The sequence below is a fragment of the Salmo trutta genome, chromosome 3, assembly GCF_901001165.1.
Source record: "Salmo trutta chromosome 3, fSalTru1.1, whole genome shotgun sequence".
Classification (NCBI taxonomy): domain Eukaryota; kingdom Metazoa; phylum Chordata; class Actinopteri; order Salmoniformes; family Salmonidae; genus Salmo; species Salmo trutta.
Window position 1 is genome coordinate 19,514,013 of NC_042959.1, and position 19,573 is coordinate 19,533,585.

Consider the following 19,573-nt stretch of genomic DNA (forward strand, 5'->3'; position numbering starts at 1 on the left):
AAAATATTCAGATTACAAATTTATAATTTTCCTAATATAACTTTCAGATATTTTAATATCTGATCAATTAGCCTTCTGATTAATGAATTATTCTTTACCTCACGTTAGTCTCATTCCAAACGTCGTAAATTGTTGGTTATCTGCATGAACCGAGTCTTCACTATGAGTCATCCATACATCAATTGTCTTAAATCATTTATTTACTACCTAAATAATCACAGAAATGCACAAACAAACAGTAGATATAGTTACAAGGAAATTATAGCGGATGTGCCCTAGTGGGCTAAACCGGCATCACAGCTTGGTGGACAAAAGGGAAGTGGGGGTCGACTGAGATAAGACACTACAAAGTTCATAATTATAACAATTGAAATGCTTATCCTTTGCACATGAACGCTCACTCATTCGGGAATAATTGCAATCAATATATATATATATATATATATATATATATATATATATATATATATATATATATATATATATATATATATATATATATATATATACGCTCAGTGTGTCGTCCTGATCTCTGTTGGAAAGTTATTTTCTGTTTGAGAGTTTGTCCGCCCTCTCTCTCTCACTGCCGTGGTTAGAATGTATAGTTCAGAGTAACATTCAGCAATGTCGTTATAGAATAGATGTTTCGGCGGTTGTCGGTCTTCACGTTCAGTGATACCGAATTCCTAGCTGCAGACTAGTAATTAGTATCAAAGATTGGTTTTATTCTGTCAGTTTTGAGTCTCAGAGTTAACCACGTGGTATGGTTAAGAATTCAGCAATGGGCTCAAACCTTAGCCCTCTCGTAATTGAGAGAAGCATGGTCCAAAGATAAATTCCCATGGTGGGGGTTATATTCGGGAGAGCAGAAAGGGGCTGTCCCACGACGCCAGATCAATGTCTGTGCTCATCGGGCGGGCCTCTGATTTTGTTAAACTCCAAAGGGAATTGGAGTTTCCTTCATTAAACAGTCAAAAATCACATTACATAATTTCACAAATAGTTTCATCTTTACTTATTCATCCCTAACAACAATTAGATGCAAGCCCCACAACCGAGACTCTTGTGTAAACAGGGTTATGGTAATGGGGCTGAATTGTCTCTCATGAGTTTCACAAAATTGTACCAAACGGACCAGTTCGTAGCTGGCTACTTCATCGACCTTTTATACATTCTCCAGAACATGAATATTGTTCAGTTCTCATGTTCTGTGAGGTGGAAGAAGTTCCCTTGTTCTCTCTATGAAAACTCACTCTCTCTCTATACTGTCTGGCCATGAGGAAGAATCTCCTCCAGGAATTTTTGACCTGCCTAACAGCAGCCTGGGTGTAGGAGAGAGAGAGAGAGGGGAATGGTGCAGAGAGGGGGGGATGGTACTAATTTAACATGGGAGTTGAACATGGGTGGACACAAACAGTATCTAAACTCGTCAAAAAAACTCTCACTGTCAACTGCGTTTATTTTCAGCAAACTTAATGTGTAAATATTTATATGAACATAAGATTCAACAACTGAGACATAAACTGAACAAGTTCCACAGACATGTGACTAACAGAAATGGAATAATGAGTCCCTGAACAAAGGGGGGCTCAAAATCAAAAGTAACACTCAGTATCTGGTGTGGTCACCAGCTGCTTTAAGTACTGCAGTGCATCTCCTCCTCATGGACTGCACCAGATTTGCCAGTTCTTGCTGTGAGGTGTTACCCCACTCTCCCACCAAGGCACCTGCAAGTTCCCGGACATTTCTGGTGGGAATGGCCCTAGCCCTAGCCCTCACCCTCAGATCCAATAGGTCCCAGACGTGCTCAATGGAATTGAGATCCGGGCTCTTCGCTGGCCATGGCAGAACACTGACATTCCTGTCTTGCAGGAAATCAGGCACAGAACGAGCTGTGTGGCTGGTGGCATTGTCATGCTGGAGGGTCATGTCAGGATGAGCCTGCAGGAAAGGTACCACATGAGGGAGGAGGACGTCTTCCCTGTAACGCACAGTGTTGAGATTGCCTGCAATGACAACAAGCTCAGTCTGATGATGCTGTGACACACCGCCCAAGACCATGACGGACCCTCCACTTCTAAATCGTTCCTGCTCCAGGGTACAGGCCTCGGTGTAACGCTCATTCCTTCAACGATAAACGCGAATCCGACCATCACCTCTGGTGAGACAAAACCACGACTTGTCAATGAAGAGCACATTTTGCCAGTCCTGTGTGGTCCAGCGATGGTGGGTTTGTGCCCATAGGCAACGTGGTTGCCGGTGACGTCTGGTGAGGACCTGCCTTACAACAGGCCTACGAGCCCTCAGTCCAGCCTCTCTCAGCCTATTGCGGACAGTCTAAGCACTGATGGAGGGATTGTGCGTTCCTGGTGTAACTCGGGCAGTTGTTGTTGCCATCCTGTACCTGTCCCGCAGGTGTGACGTTCGGATGTACCGATCCTATGCAGGTGTTGTTACACGTGGTCTGGCACTGCGAGGATGATCAGCTGTCCGTCCGGTCTCCCTGTAGCGCTGTCTTAAGCGTCTCACAGTACGGACATTGCAATTTATTGCCCTGGCCACATCTGCAGTCCTCATGCCTCCTTGCAGCATGCCTAAGGCACGTTCACGCAGACAAGCAGGGACCCTGGGCATCTTTCTTTTGTTTTTTTTTACAGAGTCAGTAGAAAGGCCTCTTTAGTGTCCTAAGCTGTTAGTGTCTTAACGACCGTTCCACGGGTTCATGTTCATGAATTGTTTATGGTTCATTGAACAAGCATGGGAAACAGTGTTTAAACCCTTTACAATTAAGAACTGTGAAGTTATTTGGATTTTTACGAATTATCTTTGAAAGACAGGGTCCTGAAAAAGGACAGTGCTTTGATATGTTACTCCTGATGTGTGCTGTGAGGAGGTGTGATACCTGAGGATTCCATGGCCATGAACCCTTCCTCCTGTCACAAGCGATCATCTGGGCTTCAGTTTGATAAGATCCTAAATCCATAATGGCACCTACAACACTCCCTGCTAAAGGCTTTGTTTTTTGTGATGCAGTTATCAAGATCAGTGGCTAAATAAAAGTTATGGGTTTCTCTGAGTTTCTATTTAAGACTTGTTTTCTTTCTGTTGATCTAGTTTTTGTAATACCTTTGGTATGTTTCCCTGTGTTACGATTGGCAACTATTTTCTGGTCAATGTTCAACAGAGTAATAAGACTACAGTTTTCGTACTAAAATAATGAATCTCTTCTGTGTGTTTTCTCTGCAGGGAGGACTGAGGAACAGCAAGCATGAGTGTACACTATCATCACAGGAGTATGTCCACGAGCTGCGCTCTGGCATCACTGATGACAAGCTGCTGATCTGCCTGGAGTCCCTTCGTGTCTCTCTCACCAGTAACCCTGTCAGGTATGGTCCTTACTCTCTTACTGACTTAAGCCTCTTGATTCTTAGGTGGAACTTAAGGGCTCCACAGTGCAAAGTGTCCTTATATGAACCTCCGTTCTGGCCAACCTGTTCCTCTGGTTATGTTCTACCCTCCTCATGGGGGAACATCTACTGACGTTCACTCAATTCTCAGTACAGTTCTGACAAAAAGTTTATCCAGACCTCATTTGCTTCATCTAGTGCTGCGTTCACACAGGCAGCCCAATCCTGATATTTTTTTCCACTAATTGGTCTATTGACCAATCAGACCAATCTCTGAAAAAGATCTGATGTGAAAAGATCTGATGTGATTGGTCAAAACACCAATTAGTGGTAAAAATATCAGAATTGGGCTGCCTGTGTGAACACAGAAGAAGTTGGCATCTGCTAGATACCTTCCATTGCTAATTGGATCTATGTCAGGAGATCTCTTAGGCTCTGATTCACACAGAGCGATGGGCTTGGTTGAACCAGAATAGCCCATAGCATTGCCCATTTAAAACAAGCATAGAGTGGAAGCCCATAGCCTGTCATTCCATCACCACTCTATCCATTAGGTTGCAATAGATAGGAAGTCCCTCTTTTCCACATCAGAAAGCCAGCCATTCTCTGTCTCTGAGACCTTAATAAGCATGCTGGCCCTCACCATAAGATCGAGTGTCTTTAATATCTCTCCGTTTCCCCCATCACCAAGAGTGGCATTCGTTGCCCACAGCCCCCTATTTTTAATCTGTTTTGATAATAGTTCATGTTAAGATAATTCTCTTTTTCTCTCAGTCCTGTGCCCGTTTCTAGCAAGCTTTGATGGGCCCGTCACTCAACCATAATTAGGCCATGGCAACTGCGTTGTGGGAGCCTTTTTCCACCCACAAAGTTCTCATCTTCCGTTCTTGTAGATAGGGATGTTCAAATTTAATTTGGTCCCAACAGCCCGGAGGAACCCTCAATGACAGCCGAACACTCTCAATTATTCACCAAGCCCCACCGTCGAAGAGATGTTTTTTAATGTGAATCAATGAATGGTGCATATAAAGTGATTATCAGATGAGTGGCAGATCTTCTTTTATGACCGACCCCCAATCTTCGGAGATGGCCCGGCAGTAGCCCCAGAGGGCCATTTATTTGTTCTGGGAGATACAGCGGAGGCAATATCCTAGCATCCTAACAGCTTGGAAAACGACTAGGCTTTGGTGTGGTCTCACTGGAAAGATCATGCACACCCACAGAACAACACAACGTGCTCTGCACTCCAAAGCGATTAATAGATTTCTGCAGAAAATTCCCCCGCCCATCTTTCTCTCTGTGGCTGAGTAACCGTGTAGCTAGAAACCACAGTTGGAAAAACAAGGTAAACAGCAAAACTTTGTTTTTCTCTTCCTTTGAAAAAACCCCACCAATGATGGATAAATACTCCGCCTCAAGGTATTCTCCCAAGTTCTTGCTTTCATTAAGCTAAAGACGTATTTGTATTGTTTGGCTTTATCTGATAACAGAAAACTGTTCCCAGACCTGACTTTGTGCTGCTTACCTACTGTCTGCCTGCTCATTAATCAGGGGGAAATTGGCGTAAATCATTTCTGTTTGAAAAACCCACATAACGCTCCCTTTGCACCTTGCCGAGCTGTAAAGTTCAGCACCATTAGCTATGAAAATCACACCACTCCTCCTCACACGGCAAAAGGCCAGTTAGTGCCAAGGGGACTGAGGGAGGCCAGGTTCGCCCTCTGGATGTTTTCAAACCGGTGAACTCGTGACCACAGAGGGAGGGAGCGGCGCTCTGCGGCAGCGTCTTGGACGCCCACGGAAGGCCAAACTTAGCCAGGAGAAAGGCACCCTGTGGTGTGATGGGGGGGCTGGGAGAAGCACAGCGCTGTTGGAAGCCCACCCCGCTGCTCTTCTTCAGGCCTCTCATTGTTTTACTGAAAGCCGAAGGGAGCGGAGGAGGAGATAGAGGGGACATGTTGGCCTCTTGGAGCATAGCGAAGGTTACTCACAATTAGTATGAATGCACTTAATTGTCACGGATCACAACACACAGGAAATCAAACTTGCCGGCCTGTGTTCTGATTGCACTATGTTAATGTAACCTTTTCTCTGCCATAGTCGGTGTGCTGGGAACAGCCATGCAAAACACAACTGCGTAATGCACTGTTTTTTTGAATTCCAGTACCTACCACTTGTGGACCATGTAAGGACAGGCTTCATTGCAAGTGCTCTTTCATGGTACTTTAATAATTAATTTAACTTTAACAAAAGTAGACACCCATTGTCTTGGATGAAAAATCCTACGTCAAAGTACTTTCTGGCCAGGGTAGAATGGCAAAATAGTTGACACTTACAAAGTTACCACCTTGAATATTACACTGCCAATACGTTATATGGCTGCTCAAAGTTGTTGCTTTCAATGACCTGACCACCAGCTCAGTGACCTGACCACCAGCTCAGTGACCTGACCACCAGCTCAGTGACCTGACCACCAGCTCAGCGACCTGACCACCAGCTCAGCGACCTGACCACCAGCTCAGCGACCTGACCACCAGCTCAGCGACCTGACCACCAGCTCAGCGACCTGACCACCAGCTCAGCGACCTGACCACCAGCTCAGCGACCTGACCACCAGCTCAGCGACCTGACCACCAGCTCAGCGACCTGACCACCAGCTCAGCGACCTGACCACCAGCTCAGCGACCTGACCACCAGCTCAGCGACCTGACCACCAGCTCTGGCTATTTCTGTTGCTCTAACTTGTGAGTTCTTCAGTATAGGGAGGAACATTGTGTGCAGAGAAAATGCAAATCTCCCTGCAGTTTTGCCATAGGCTCATTACTCACAAGTTCTCTAGTTCTTCACTTCTTCTCTCATTTACCATGGTAGTCAAACTGTATGCCTGTGTTTGAACAACAAATATGTTCCAATGAATTCATTTTAAGTTCCTTTTGCATAAATGATAGCTTTAGTAAATATATATTCCGTATCTATCAGATTGGAATTCTGTGGTAGCTGTATTCTATAGTTATTAAGGTACTCTTATACAAATGGCTGATATCTACTTTTGGAAATGTAGTTGAACACAGGGCACTATGGTGTTTTATCTGTGTACCCATTTTGATAGTGTAGAATGCAGCTCAACTCTCTCCACAGTTTCTGATCACTCAGCCCAGTGTAACATACAGCTAACTGCCAAAAATAATGGAAAACTTGAGTAAATGAGGGATACAAAGTATATTGAAAGCAGGTGCTTCTACATGTGTGCTTCCTGAGTTAATTAAGCAATTACAATCCCATCATGCGTAGGGTCATGTATAAAAATGCTGGGCAGGCCATTATTTTGGCTACCTTGGCTATGCCCCCATTGGATGACAGTGCCCCCACCAACAGGACACGAGTGGTCACTGCAGGGTTTGATGAGCATGAAAACTATGTAAACCATATGCCATGGCCGTCTGTCAACAGATCTCAACCCAATTGAACGCTTATAGGAGATTCTGGAATGGTGCCTGAGATAGTTTTCCATCAACAAAACACCAAATTATGGAATTTCTCATGGAGGAATGGCGTCGCATTCCTACAATAGAGTTCCAGACACATCTATGCCAAGGTGCATCGAAGCTGTTCTGGCTCAATGCCCTATTAACATAATTTATGTTGGTGGTTCCTTTAGTTTGGCAGTTACCTGTATTTTCAGAGACCGTGTGAGAAATGTATATTGCAGCGTGTGATAATAACACAGGGAAAAAGATCAATACAGCATAATTATTTGACCAGTACAAAATGACCCCTAACCACCACGATAGATCATGAATGCTAAACGCGGCTGTCCAAAAACACTTTGGATGCTTTGTTTTCTTTCGGCCGTGTGTTTTAAGAATGATTAATAAGAAAGTTGCTATGCTATTCAAACAAGAAATGAAAGACCAATATGTGGGACTTAGAAATTCATTAAACCACTGCTGTTTGTGGACAGCCAAGTTCCCCCCCCCCCTCCAATTACCTCTACTTAACTCATCAGAAGTGACAATCTTCAAGCTCTTTAATAGAGTGTCTTTTTCTCTGAGAGACCTGTGTTGCTCTGTGATGTAAGCAGTCCTCTAACATTCCCCGCAGACCCCTTCCATCTCCAGGCTCATGGCTTCCTCAAGCTGCCCTTTTCTCTCTCCCCCTCCCCAGCCCACCTCTTTTGGCAAATAATGATTGCCTGGCCAATTATTAATCTCATGTTCCTTCCCCTTTTTATTCTTTAGTTTGGACATTCACTTCTTCATTTAGACTTTTCACAACTCCGTCTCTCGCCACTCTCCAATAAGTTGTTTCATTAACTTTTAATCCGCTGACTTGAAGCAAGATGCCAACTCACAGATAATCACGGACTCTTATTTTCCAATGTATGTATGGAGAGTTAATGTGTGGTGGTGTATCTAATGGTAGTTGTTTTTGTTTTTTCACCGATTTAAAAAAAATATATATATAAAAAATGTTTTATCTGGTGTTGCAGTGTGAGAGAAGTGCCACAGGGCTGGCAGCAGAAGGAATTCAGAAAGCAAAGATGTATTTCTGAACTTTTTTTCACACCCACTCATACACAAACTCGAAAGGCTTTTGTCATGTACATTTATATTTTGCTTGCTCCGCTTCCCATTTCTAAGTTCTCTACGTGGGGGTAATTGTCCTCTGGCAGGGTTAGAGCTCACCCCCTCTGAGCTACGTACCACTACCTGTCCTGATGCTCCACCAATACCTTCCTAATAAAAGGAAGTAAGAGGGTTCTTAGGTTCTACACAGGGAACACACTGCTTCACACATTCAAAAGCCCGGCTTTGGAGTTCCTCGTGCTAAGCCTTTAATATTACAGTCTGACTCCCTTCAAATCCCAGCAGTGACTTTCATATTGAATTTGCTCGACTTGCTCGACTCAGATCCCCCAGACAGATTTAGACCAAAATTGAACTTGGCTCCAACTTTTCATTATGTGGGAAAATCTTCATAGCATGACTAACATTTTCTCTTGGGCAATTTGGGGGCCTTTGTGTGCAGGCAGCCGTGGATTGCTGCTGACGCTAGGAGTTTTCTCCTCTTCTAGGTCAGGCCTGGAGAGTCAAGATGGAGTATTGTAGTGATCTCACAGCTACTGCCAGGGCGTCTGTGTCTATCGGTCTCGCCAGCTTTACCCCGGCTTAATGCCTGTAGCCACATGCTCTGGAGGTAACACATAGCTTCGGTAATGGGCTTAATAGTAGCTTTGAAGTGGGGATGCTTCTTTATAGGAGGCACCTCATCAGTCTCCAGTCGGAAGAGAACAAAATGACTGACTGAGAAAACAATTAAACACCCACCAAGTGACTGACTGTGGGAGATGGGTTTTCAGAAAATTCACACTTCGAAACAAAAACGACGTCGGTAGCTGTTTGTTTGTTAGAGAAGCCGTGGTGTACATTTCTCTGCAATAACGGCTTTGTTGTAGGTCTTTGCTGAATCCCAGAAGCCGGCTTCTGAAAACTCTAGGAGGTTTCTTGACGTTTGGAAAAGAGGCATGTCGAAAATTATAAATTCTGTATTCTCCACTTTCGATTTTAGAGGCCATCCGCTTTCTAAAAGAGCAGCTATATTCCCAACAGCCGAGGCCTATTGACAAACCTTCATAAAAAGTAGGCCGATCTACTGCCCAGCTACCATCAATATAATAACCACAGGTATAATCACAGTTATTATATGTTACTGAATAACCAACCTGGTCTCATTAGAATAGAAATGCTGTCGTTGAACCCTTTTAGTTACATGTAACCTAAGTTGAAATATTATTTATTTATTATTATTTATTTACGCCACTATATTGACTTAACTGATGACATGTTAACCCACTAAAACACTGTTGAGTGGATGATGGCTTATTGCAGCCAGGTTGACAGTCAGTGAAGATCTCTTAGTCTTTTGGATGTGAAGTGTCTCCTCAGGCTGAAAGGTTATGGGACATGTAATAACAAGTCAGCACTGTGCTGACGGATGTTTCTGCAGTGAGTTTGGGGAGACAGAGGTGCCAGCCCAGTTTGCCAGAGATGCTTTATTAAACCGAGGGAGAGAGTGTTTTAAACTTTGTCATTTCTGTTGGGGAAATGGCTGCCTATTTCTGTCAATCATCCATAATTGATCCTCTGTATTCACTTTGTGATTCTGGGCAGTGTTGTCCATAGCTAAATCAAACTCCACAGCGGTCCAAGAAAGTTGATATATGGCTTTATGAAACGCCATGTCCTCAAAGGCATTCAAAAGTATATTTAGCTTTCTTGTATTCCGGTGGCGTATTTGTCTGAAAATATGTTTCCCCAAACTCTTATGGCCAAATGTGTTATAAATAAGACAGAAAACCGTAATATTCATGTCGGCTAGCTTTAGAATGTCCATGTTTCTCAGTCTATGATGGAGTCTTTGAAAATATCCAGTGTAGGGTATGGCTAAGCTCTCCTACAAGGACAGAATAGGACAAGATAGGCATATCGCAGACTTTTTGGGTCGAGGCCTTCCTTTGCTTTCCCAGCTCCTCTCTGGGACATAATGGAAATTAGATTTTTACCATTACCATCAACTTTGACTTCCTCCGGGAAGTAAGAAAATAAAGTTATCAAAACTTCAACTGTTAGTCCTGAAATAAATTGTGTCCGTTACCATGGGTTTGAAGAGGTCAGTCGGGATCGTCTATGCTGTGGGACTTCACTCTCCAGACTCCAAATGTTATTCTAAACCTTCCTGCACCCCCCTAGGCTTTTTTGAATTTTTTTTTTTCTTGTCAAGGAGAAATACGTTTTGAAATGAGAAAATAATCTATCTATGGGCCCATGAGGCATGATTTAAATATTGCTCTGTGTTGTTTTTGTAGTTAACACAATTTATATATTTGACTCTTCCCCGATTTGCTTTCTGTTATTTTTCTTATAATATCACAAATGTATGTTTTTTATTTTGTTTACCACATTATCATAAAGAGTACTACACGCAGGCCTTTTTTTAAACTTTACGATTGTTTCTTCAGCATAGTTCATTGTCAATCTTCACGTTAATGCTTCATGTATTTTCCAGTATAACTTTCACGCACTCAGAAAAGAGTGGGTTAACTAGGTTAAAACTCTGACGTCGCTGAATTCAATGCAGCCTTTTCCCCCGAAGCAGTTATGGAGCCCAAAGATCCAAATCTCCTCAGTGACTGAGGTTAACAGATGGTGTCATAAAATTAAATGGGCGTCCCTCTTAAAATATACCCAGAGGTAGCCACATCTACGGGAGCCCTGGAGTGAGGCATACATAATTCAAGTAATAATAATTTCATATTAGAAATTGTATTTTTGTGCAGGTACGGTTGTGAAGATGGGGAGAGGTATGTCTGTTATAGAAAAATGTTCTGCATTTTAGACACATCAACTGTACTAGTTGTTCAGGCTCTGATCTTGTCCCATCTTGATTACTGTCAGGTAATATGGTCAAGTGCAGCAAAGAAAGACCTAGCAAAGCTGCAGCTGGCTAAAACAGAGCAGCACACCTTGCCCTTAACTGCACATACAGAACTAACATCTATAACATGCATGATAGTCTTTCATGGTTGAAGGTTGAGGAGAAATGTACTACTTCTCTTCTAGTCTTTTTAAGAAACATTTGTGTGTTGAAAATGCCTAACCACTTGTATAATCTATTTCCATACACTTCAAACCGACATACATACCCCAGCGGACACGCCACTATGGGTTTCTTCACTGTACCCAAACCAAAAACAGATTTAATGCGTCACTCAGTTATGTATTCATGGGTTGCATGTTTCATCATAATATTGTTTTGAACGACAATGCCATTCAAAAGGAGGCAAATAATTTGTAAAACCTTTTGTCGTCATTTTGATGTCGCCATATTGACTTTACATACAGTATAACATTAGCTAGTTAGCTAATATTTAAGGGAGGTCACCTGATGCTCATTGAATGGAAATGAGATGGCAACGACAGACATGGCTGCTCTGCTTCTAGCTCCTAAGCAACATTGCAGTATTTCATTTTTTTTTTGTTATTTCTTACACTATTAGCCCAGAATGTTTTTTTGTGTTATTACATACAGCCGGAAATAACTTTTGGATATCAGAGCGGCAGTAAGCATTACAACCAGGAATACGACTTTCCCGAATTGGATCCTTTGTTCGCAGGCTGCTCCAAGACGGCGCCGGTGGAGAAGAGGTATTCAGAGTAGACTTCTAGTCCCACTCAGGAGGCGGGCACACCATCCACCGCTTCTGAGTATATTACTCGCTAATGTTCAGTCTCTGGAAAATAAAGTAGATGAGCTGAGGGCGAGGATCTCCTTCCAAAGTGACATCAGGGACTGTAACATACTCTGTTTCACGGAGTCATGGCTCTCTCTGGATATAGTGTCCCTGTCCTTACAACCAGTTGGGTTCTCAGTACATCACGCAGACAGGAATAAAGAACTCCCCGGGAAGAAGGGTGTGGTGTATGTTTCATGATTAACCACTCATGGTGTGATTGTGATAACGTACAGAAACTCAAGTCCTTTTGTTCACCCGCCCTAGAATACCTCAAAATCAAATGCTGACCGTATTACCTACCAAGATAATTCACTTCGGTTATAGTCACAGCCATGTATATTCCCCCTCAAGCCGAGTCCACAATGGCCTTCAAGGAACTACACTGGACTTTATGCAAACTGGAAACCACATATCCTGATGCAGCATTTATTCTAACTTTGGATTTTGACAAAGCAAATTTGAGGAAAATGCTAATGAAGTTCTATCAACACATTGACTGTAGCACTCGCGCTGGGAAAACACTCATTCACTGCTATTCTCTATTCCGGGATGCCTAAAAGGCCCTCCCCCGCCCTCCCTTCGGCAAATCAGATCACAACTCCATTTTGCTCCTCCCTTCCAATAGGCAGAAACGCAACGCTGATCTGACCAATTAAAATCCATGCTTCATGGACTGGGATATGTTCGGGGTAGCCTCGGATAATGATGTATACACGGACACGGTGACTGAGTTCATCAGGAAGTGTATAGGGGATGTTCCCAATGTGACTATGAAAACCTACCCAAACCGTGGATAGATTGCAGCATTCGCGCTAAACTGAAAGTGCCAAACACTGCATTTAACCATGGCAAGGTGACTGGGAATATGGTTGAATACAAACAGTTTAGTTATTTCCTCCGTAAGGCAATCAAACAGGCAAAACGTCAGAACAGAGACAAAATGGAGCCGCAATTCAATGGCTCAAGACACAATACTTATTTGGAAGGGTCTACAGACAATCACAGATTAAAGGGAAAACCAGCCATGTCGGGGACACTTGCTCCTAGACAAGCTAAACACCTTCGTCTGCTTTGAGGATAACATTGAGGATAACGTCATTAGAGTTACCAGCCTCAGAAATTGCAGCCCAAATAAATGCTTCACAGAGTTCAAGTAACAGACAAGTAACAGTGCTACGGGTGGGTGAAGTAACAGTGCTACGGGTGGGTGCTGCTATGGTGACCAGTGAGCTGAGATAAGGCGGGGCTTTACCTAGCAGAGACTTGTAGATGATCTGGAGCCAGTGGGGTTGGCGACGAGTATGAAGCGAGGGCCAGCCAATGAGAGCGTACAGGTCGCAGTGGTGGGTAGTATATGGGGCTTTGGTGACGAAACGGATGGCACTGTGATAGACTGCATCCAATTTGTTGAGTAGAGTGTTGGAGGCTATTTTGTAAATGACATCGCCGAAGTCGAGGATCGGTAGGATGGTCAATTTTACGAGGGGATGTTTGGCAACAAGAGCGACATCATTGATATATACAGAGAAAAGAGTCGGCCCGAGAATTGAACCCTGTGGCACCCCCATAGAGACTGCCAGAGGTCCGGTCAACAGGCCCTCCGATTTGACACACTGAACTCTATCAGAGAAGTAGTTGGTGAACCAGGCGAGGCAGTCATTTGAGAAACCAAGGCTGTTGAGTGCCAATAAGAATGTTGTGATTGACAGAATCGATTGCCTTAGCCAGGTCGATGAAAACGGCTGCACAGTAATGTCTCTTATCGCTGGCGGTTATGATATCGTTTAGGACCTTGAGCGTGGCTGAGGTGCACACATGACCAGCTCTGAAACCAGATTGCATAGCGGAGAAGGTACGGTGTGATTCGAAATGGTCGGTAATCTGTTTAACTTGGCTTTCGAAGACCTTAGAAAGTCAAGGTAGAATAGATATAGGTCTGTAGCAGTTTGGGTCTAGAGTGTCGCCCCCTTTGAAGAGGGGGATGACCGCGGCAGCTTTCCAATCTATGGGAATCTTAGACGATACGAAGAGAGGTTGAACAGGCTAGTAATAGGGGTAGCAACAATTTCGGCAGATCATTTTAGAAAGAGATGGTCCAGATTGTCTAGCCCGGCTGATTTGTAGGGGTCCATATTTTGCAGCTCTTTCAGAACATCTATCTGGATTTGGGTGAAGGAGAATGGGGGAGGTTTGGGCGAGTTGCTCTGGGGAGCGCAGGGCTGTTGACCGGGGTAGGGATAGCCAGGTGGAAAGCATGGCCAGCTGTAGAAAAATGCTTATTGTAATTCTCAATTATATTGGATTTATCGGTGGTAACAGTGTTTCCTAGCCTCAGTGCAGTGGGCAGCTGGGAGTAGGTGCTCTTATTCTCTTAAGCTAGCCTTCGCTTTCCTATCTGCCTGTGTATATTTGTTCCTAACTTCCCTGAAAAGTTGCGTATCACGGGGGCTGTTCGATGCTAATGCAGAACAGCACAGAATGTTTTTGTGCTGGTCAAGGGCAGTCAGGTCTGGAGAGAACCAAGGTCTGTATCTCTTCCTGGTTCTACATTTTTTGAACGGGGCATGCTTATTTAAGATGGTGAGGAAGGCACTTTTAAAGAATAACTAGGCATCCTCTACTGACGGGATGAGGTCAATATCCTTCCAGGATACTCGGGCCAGGTCCATTAGAAAGGCCTGCTCGCTGAAGTGTTTTAGGGAGCGTTTGACAGTGATGAGGGGTAGTCGTTTGACCGCAGACCCTTTGCAGATGCAGGTAATGAGGCAGTGATCGCTGAGATCTTGGTTGAAAACAGCAGAGGTGTATTTGGAGGACAAGTTGGTTAGAGGGTGCCCGTGTTTACGGATTTGGGGTTGTGCCTGGTGGGTTCACTGATAATTTGTGTGAGATTGAGGGCATCAAGCTTAGATTGTAGGATGGCTGGGGTGTTAAGCATGTCACAGTTTAGGTCACCTAGCAGCACGAGCTCTGAAGATAGATGGGGCGCAATCAATTCACATATGGTGTCCAGGGCACAGCTGGGGGCAGAGGGTGGTCTATAGCAAGCGGCAACAGTGAGAGACTTGTTTCTGGAACGATGGATGTTGAAAAATAGAAGTTTGAATTGTTTGGGTACAGACCTGGATAGTAAGACAGAACTCTGCAGGCTATCTCTGCAGTAGATTGCAACACCGCCCCCTTTGGCAGTTCTATCTTGTCAGAAAATGTTATAGTTAGGATGGAAATTTCAGAGTTTTTGGTGGTCTTCCTAAGCCAGGATTCAGACACGGCTAGGACATCCGGGTTGCCAGAGTGTGCTAAAGCAGTGAATAAAACAAATTTAGGGAGGAGGCTTCTGATTTTTAACATGCATGAAACCAAGGCTTTTACGGTTACAGAAGTCAACAAATGAGAGCACCTGGGGAGTAGGAGTGGAGCTAGGCACTGCTGGGCCTGGATTAACCTCTACATCACCAGAGGAACAGAGGAGGAGTAGGATGAGGGTACGGCTTAAGGCTATCAGGACTGGTCGTTTATTGTATTCAGAGCAGAGAGTAAAAGGATCAGGTTTCTGGGTGTGAGAGAATAGATTCAAGGCATAATGTACAGACAGAGGTATGGTAGGATGAGAGTTCATTGGAGGTAAACCTAGGCATTGAGTAATGATGAGAGAGAAATTGTCTCTAGAGACGTTTAAACCAGGTGATGTCACCGCATATGTGGGAGGTGGAATTAAATGGTAGGTTAAAGCTAGAGGCGCTACAGTGAAATAAGACAATAATCACTAACCAGGACAGTAATGGATAAGGCATATTGATATTAGGGAGAGGCATGCGTAGCCGGGTGATCAATAGGGGTCCAGTGAGTGGTTGGGCTGGCTGGAGACACGGCAATTCAGGCAGCTAGCAGAACTGAGCTAACAAAGCTAGCAAAAGGGCCTTATAGGGACGTCTCGATGGAGGAAAGTATGTTTTGGCCTCCGCATGCGATGACGTTGATAGACCAGTCGTGATGGATTAGTAGGGTTCCGAGTAGCAGAAGGGGTTCAAGTCTAATTGGCAAAATAGGTATAGTGGCCGATGGATCAATACAGCTAACAGTCCAATATGCTCTAGACAGCTAGCAGCTATCGGATGGGCATTCAGGGGTGGTCGTGATGTAGAGGCCAGTTGAGTACCCCCTCGAGCAGATTACATCGTAGTCTAGGCGTGAAGGATCGGCGGGGTTCCCTGTACCGGCAGTCGAAGGGGTCCGGGTATTGTAGCCCAGGAGTGGCTGATGGGCCTCTTTTAGCTAGCCGGGAGAAAGGACCTGGCATGGGCGAGCTCCAGGCTTATTGGTGCTTGCTCCGGGACCGACGTTAGCCAGTACTCGGATAGCAGCTAGCTAGCTGCGAAGATCCAGGTGAAAATGTCCAGTGCTTGCGGTAGGAATCCGGGCATGTGGAGAGAAATTATGTCCGCTGTGCTCTGGTTTGAGTCACGTTGTACAAACTGGCGAGAGCTTTCCGAGCTAAAGGTTTGCTGATGACCGCTAGCAGTGGTTAGCTGATTAGTGGCTTGTGAGCTGGCTAGCTTCTGTTGGGGGATTCCGAATACGAGGTGAATAATACTTCAGAAAAAAACTGATCGGCACCACATTGGGTGAGGTGGGTTGCAGGAGAGTGTTTTGAAGTTGAGTTTTTGAAAAAATATTAAAAAAGATATGCCAAGAAAAGATAAAAAATATATATATACGGGACACAACAAGACGAGAACAAAAGACGTCTGACTGCTACACCATCTTGGATTGGAAGTACCTTCGTCCATTTGTTTGGGGAGTCGCCTTTTGGCAAACACCAAATGTGTTTGCTTATTTTTTTCTTTAAGCAATGGCTTTTTTCTGGCAACTCTTCCGTAAAGCCCTGCTTTGTGGATTTTTCGGCTTAAAGTGGTTCTATGGACAGATACTCCAATCTCTGCTGTGGAGCTTTGCAGATCCTTTAGGGTTATCTTTGGTCTCTTTGTTGCCAATCTAATTAATGCCCTCCTTGCCTGGTCTGTGAGTTTTTGTGGGTGGCCCTCTCTTGGCAGGTTTGTTGTGGTGCCATATTCTTTCCATTTTTTAATAATGGATTTAATGGTGCTCCGTGGGATGTTCAAAGTTTGGGATATTTTTTTATGACCCTACCCTGATCTGTACTTCTCCACAACTTTGTCCCTGACCTATTTGGAGAGCTCCTTGGTCTTCATGGTGCCACTTGCTTGGTGGTGCCCCTTGATTAGTGGTGTTGCAGACTCTTGGGCCTTTCAGAACAGGTGTATATATACTGAGATCATGTGACAGATCATGTGACACTTAGATTGCACACAGGTGGACTTTATTTAACTAATTAATCTAATCCTTTCATAATGCATACTTATTTACAAGCAATTATTTTTATTAGATATTCTCACAGAGCATATTTGCCCTAACAAATAATTCCACCAAAAATGCCCCGTATGAATTTAGAGGGCATAAGTTATTTAATATTAAAGCATTATAACTCTCACTACAGGCTTCAGTCATACAGAAGTTATACTTAAATTCTAACTGGATTTAACAAAAAACTAAATGAAAAGTGCACATTTGTAAATCCAAAGCTGCAAAAGTAATTGGAAAGGTAGTTACAAATTATGTGTGACATTGTGGTTACAATAAAGAATGTAAACAAGATGTAAACAAAATGCTGTGTTTTTATTTACAGTAGTGATGGACAGCTGGAGGCATTTTGTTTTTCACAAGTCTACTGTAGTACTGTAACAGGTGTAGTCCATCATGCAAACCATGTTTCCTATTAGCAGGACAACATACTCTTCATAGCCTGGCTACTGTAGGTGTGACAATCCCCCAATTTGCAATGTATTTGATGCTTTAGTACTCTGAAGTGTTACATTTCTAACTCGACCTCATGCAACCGCAAAATGTTGGAGAGCCATATAGTTGGGAAGAGATTCCATGGCACATGGTTTATGAATTGACACGCAACTCTTCATAGCCCGGCTGCTGTAGGTGTGAAAATCCCCCAATTTGGCCCTAACAGTTCTTCATCAACATCTTTATTCTTTCATTAATAACATAATGAGAAAAAAGACATTCAAAATGCAGATGTTTTTTTAAACTACATTTTAGTTGCATTTCCCCCAGCTCCACGACCACAGGTAAAACCTTGCTGAGATGATCAATGTATTTGTTGCATTGTTGTATTGGCAATTTCTCAAGCCAAAACATATTGATGGCCTTCACCAGTTCATCTTTGCTTGTAGGCTGGGCAGAGTTATGGATGAATGTTTTCAATTAATGCCAAACAAGTTCGATTGGGTTTAAATCAGGAGACCAACATGTAGAGATGAAAAATATATTTTTAGATATACTGTAGGCCTGCCGTAGGGGTTGCAGGTCTTTTATTTATTTCACTACATAAAGGTCTACTTACTCTGCTGGCGTCTTGACCCAGTTTATTCCCTAATTTGCAATGCAAACCCAGGTGACAGTGTGTTTTGGGGCATTGTCCGCATTTGGAGAAGAAAAAAATATGTTTAGCCTAACATCCAACATTAGGTACAGTGCTATAAATGTACATGAACATAGGCCTAAACATAACAAAATATTGCTATAATCCTACCTTGAAATGTGGTCTCAGAAACACCTCTCTGACATAGGGTCCAGCATATCTCTTGATGATTTCTTCCTTAAAGAAATCTCGAGCCATGATACCTGAAAAAGGAGGCAACAGTGAATTATTGTGGAACACATAGCAGTCCATGAGGTGTAGGCTACAATATTTTATGTAACTTTTACTTTGTAAATTGCTAAACTTACCATCAAAAATCAAATATGGGCCTGGTCCCTGGCGAGAAATTGCCCTCCATTTTGAGCAAATTGCTCTAGGGCCACGGTTGATTCTTCTGTGAAGATGGCGTCATTGAATGTCTCGCCAGCTTGGATCCATGCCTGAGCCTACATGACACAAAGTTCAGACGAATCATTGGGTCGAAACTACAGAACTGTACAAAACAAGAGAACACACATGGTAACTGTTCTGAAAAAAAAAAAAATATGTATGTGTATGTGTAAAACGTCTTGCCGAGCCTTTCCATAAGTCCTCGCAAGTTTCTTCAACTGTCTTCTGACTGTGATTTGAGCGATGTTGATGTTGTACTGTGATGCAGATTACAGATGGCCTTTGCCGAGCGCTCATCATCTTCATCCATTAGTGAGTTGATCGCTTGAATCGTCTTGTTGGAAATGGAATACAACGTAAAAATGTGCAGCAAACAGTAAAGACCAGCAGTCTATTTATTTAAGCATTATTTTTGGCATTATTTGGCCTACTTTACAGTATTGTAGCCTACTGTACCTGTGTCTGATGATAGTGTTTGCGAATAGCACTGTCCGTGACCAAAATCCCCAAGTCTACCAGTATTTTTGAAAAGACAGCATTCAGAGGTCAAGACAGAATTTAGAGGTCAAGACAGCAAGTGTGTTTGCAAGAAAGAGAGAGAGGATCGAAACACACACAGTAACGCGTGGAATATAGCAATAATAATGTCAGTTTAATATGCAGTGCAGTTCACCTCCTATTACCATTCTCAGAGTTTTAAGAATTGTGTGTGTTCCATTGTTTGTGGCATTTAAAGCATATTGAAGATAGAAGCAGTAGCCTACCCGCGTGTGGTCAACTATTTCAGCACCGTTTCATGCTGCTCTGAGACAAGCATTAATTTTCACTGAATCTCCGTTTGGGTATTTGTTAGACTACAGTTAGGGTGTAGACATGTTAGGACTATTTAGCTCTTACTGTAGCGGAGGGTTTCCATTTTAGTTTTTCTTGGAATAGAAACACCATAATATTAATCAAATTAATTAAGAT

At 43.3% G+C, this 19,573-nt stretch overlaps 1 protein-coding gene across 3 annotated transcripts in view; it reads left to right on the forward strand.

The window, feature by feature from the left end:
• Nucleotides 1-19,573, forward strand: part of diaph2 (diaphanous-related formin 2) — a 706,015-nt gene that overhangs the window by 169,160 nt on the left and 517,282 nt on the right. For all 3 annotated transcript variants that reach the window (XM_029725953.1, XM_029725962.1, XM_029725944.1), the window contains exon 6: nt 3,247-3,386. In XM_029725953.1, coding sequence (XP_029581813.1) covers nt 3,247-3,386 — 140 coding nt within the window. The remainder of the gene's footprint in view (nt 1-3,246; nt 3,387-19,573) is intronic.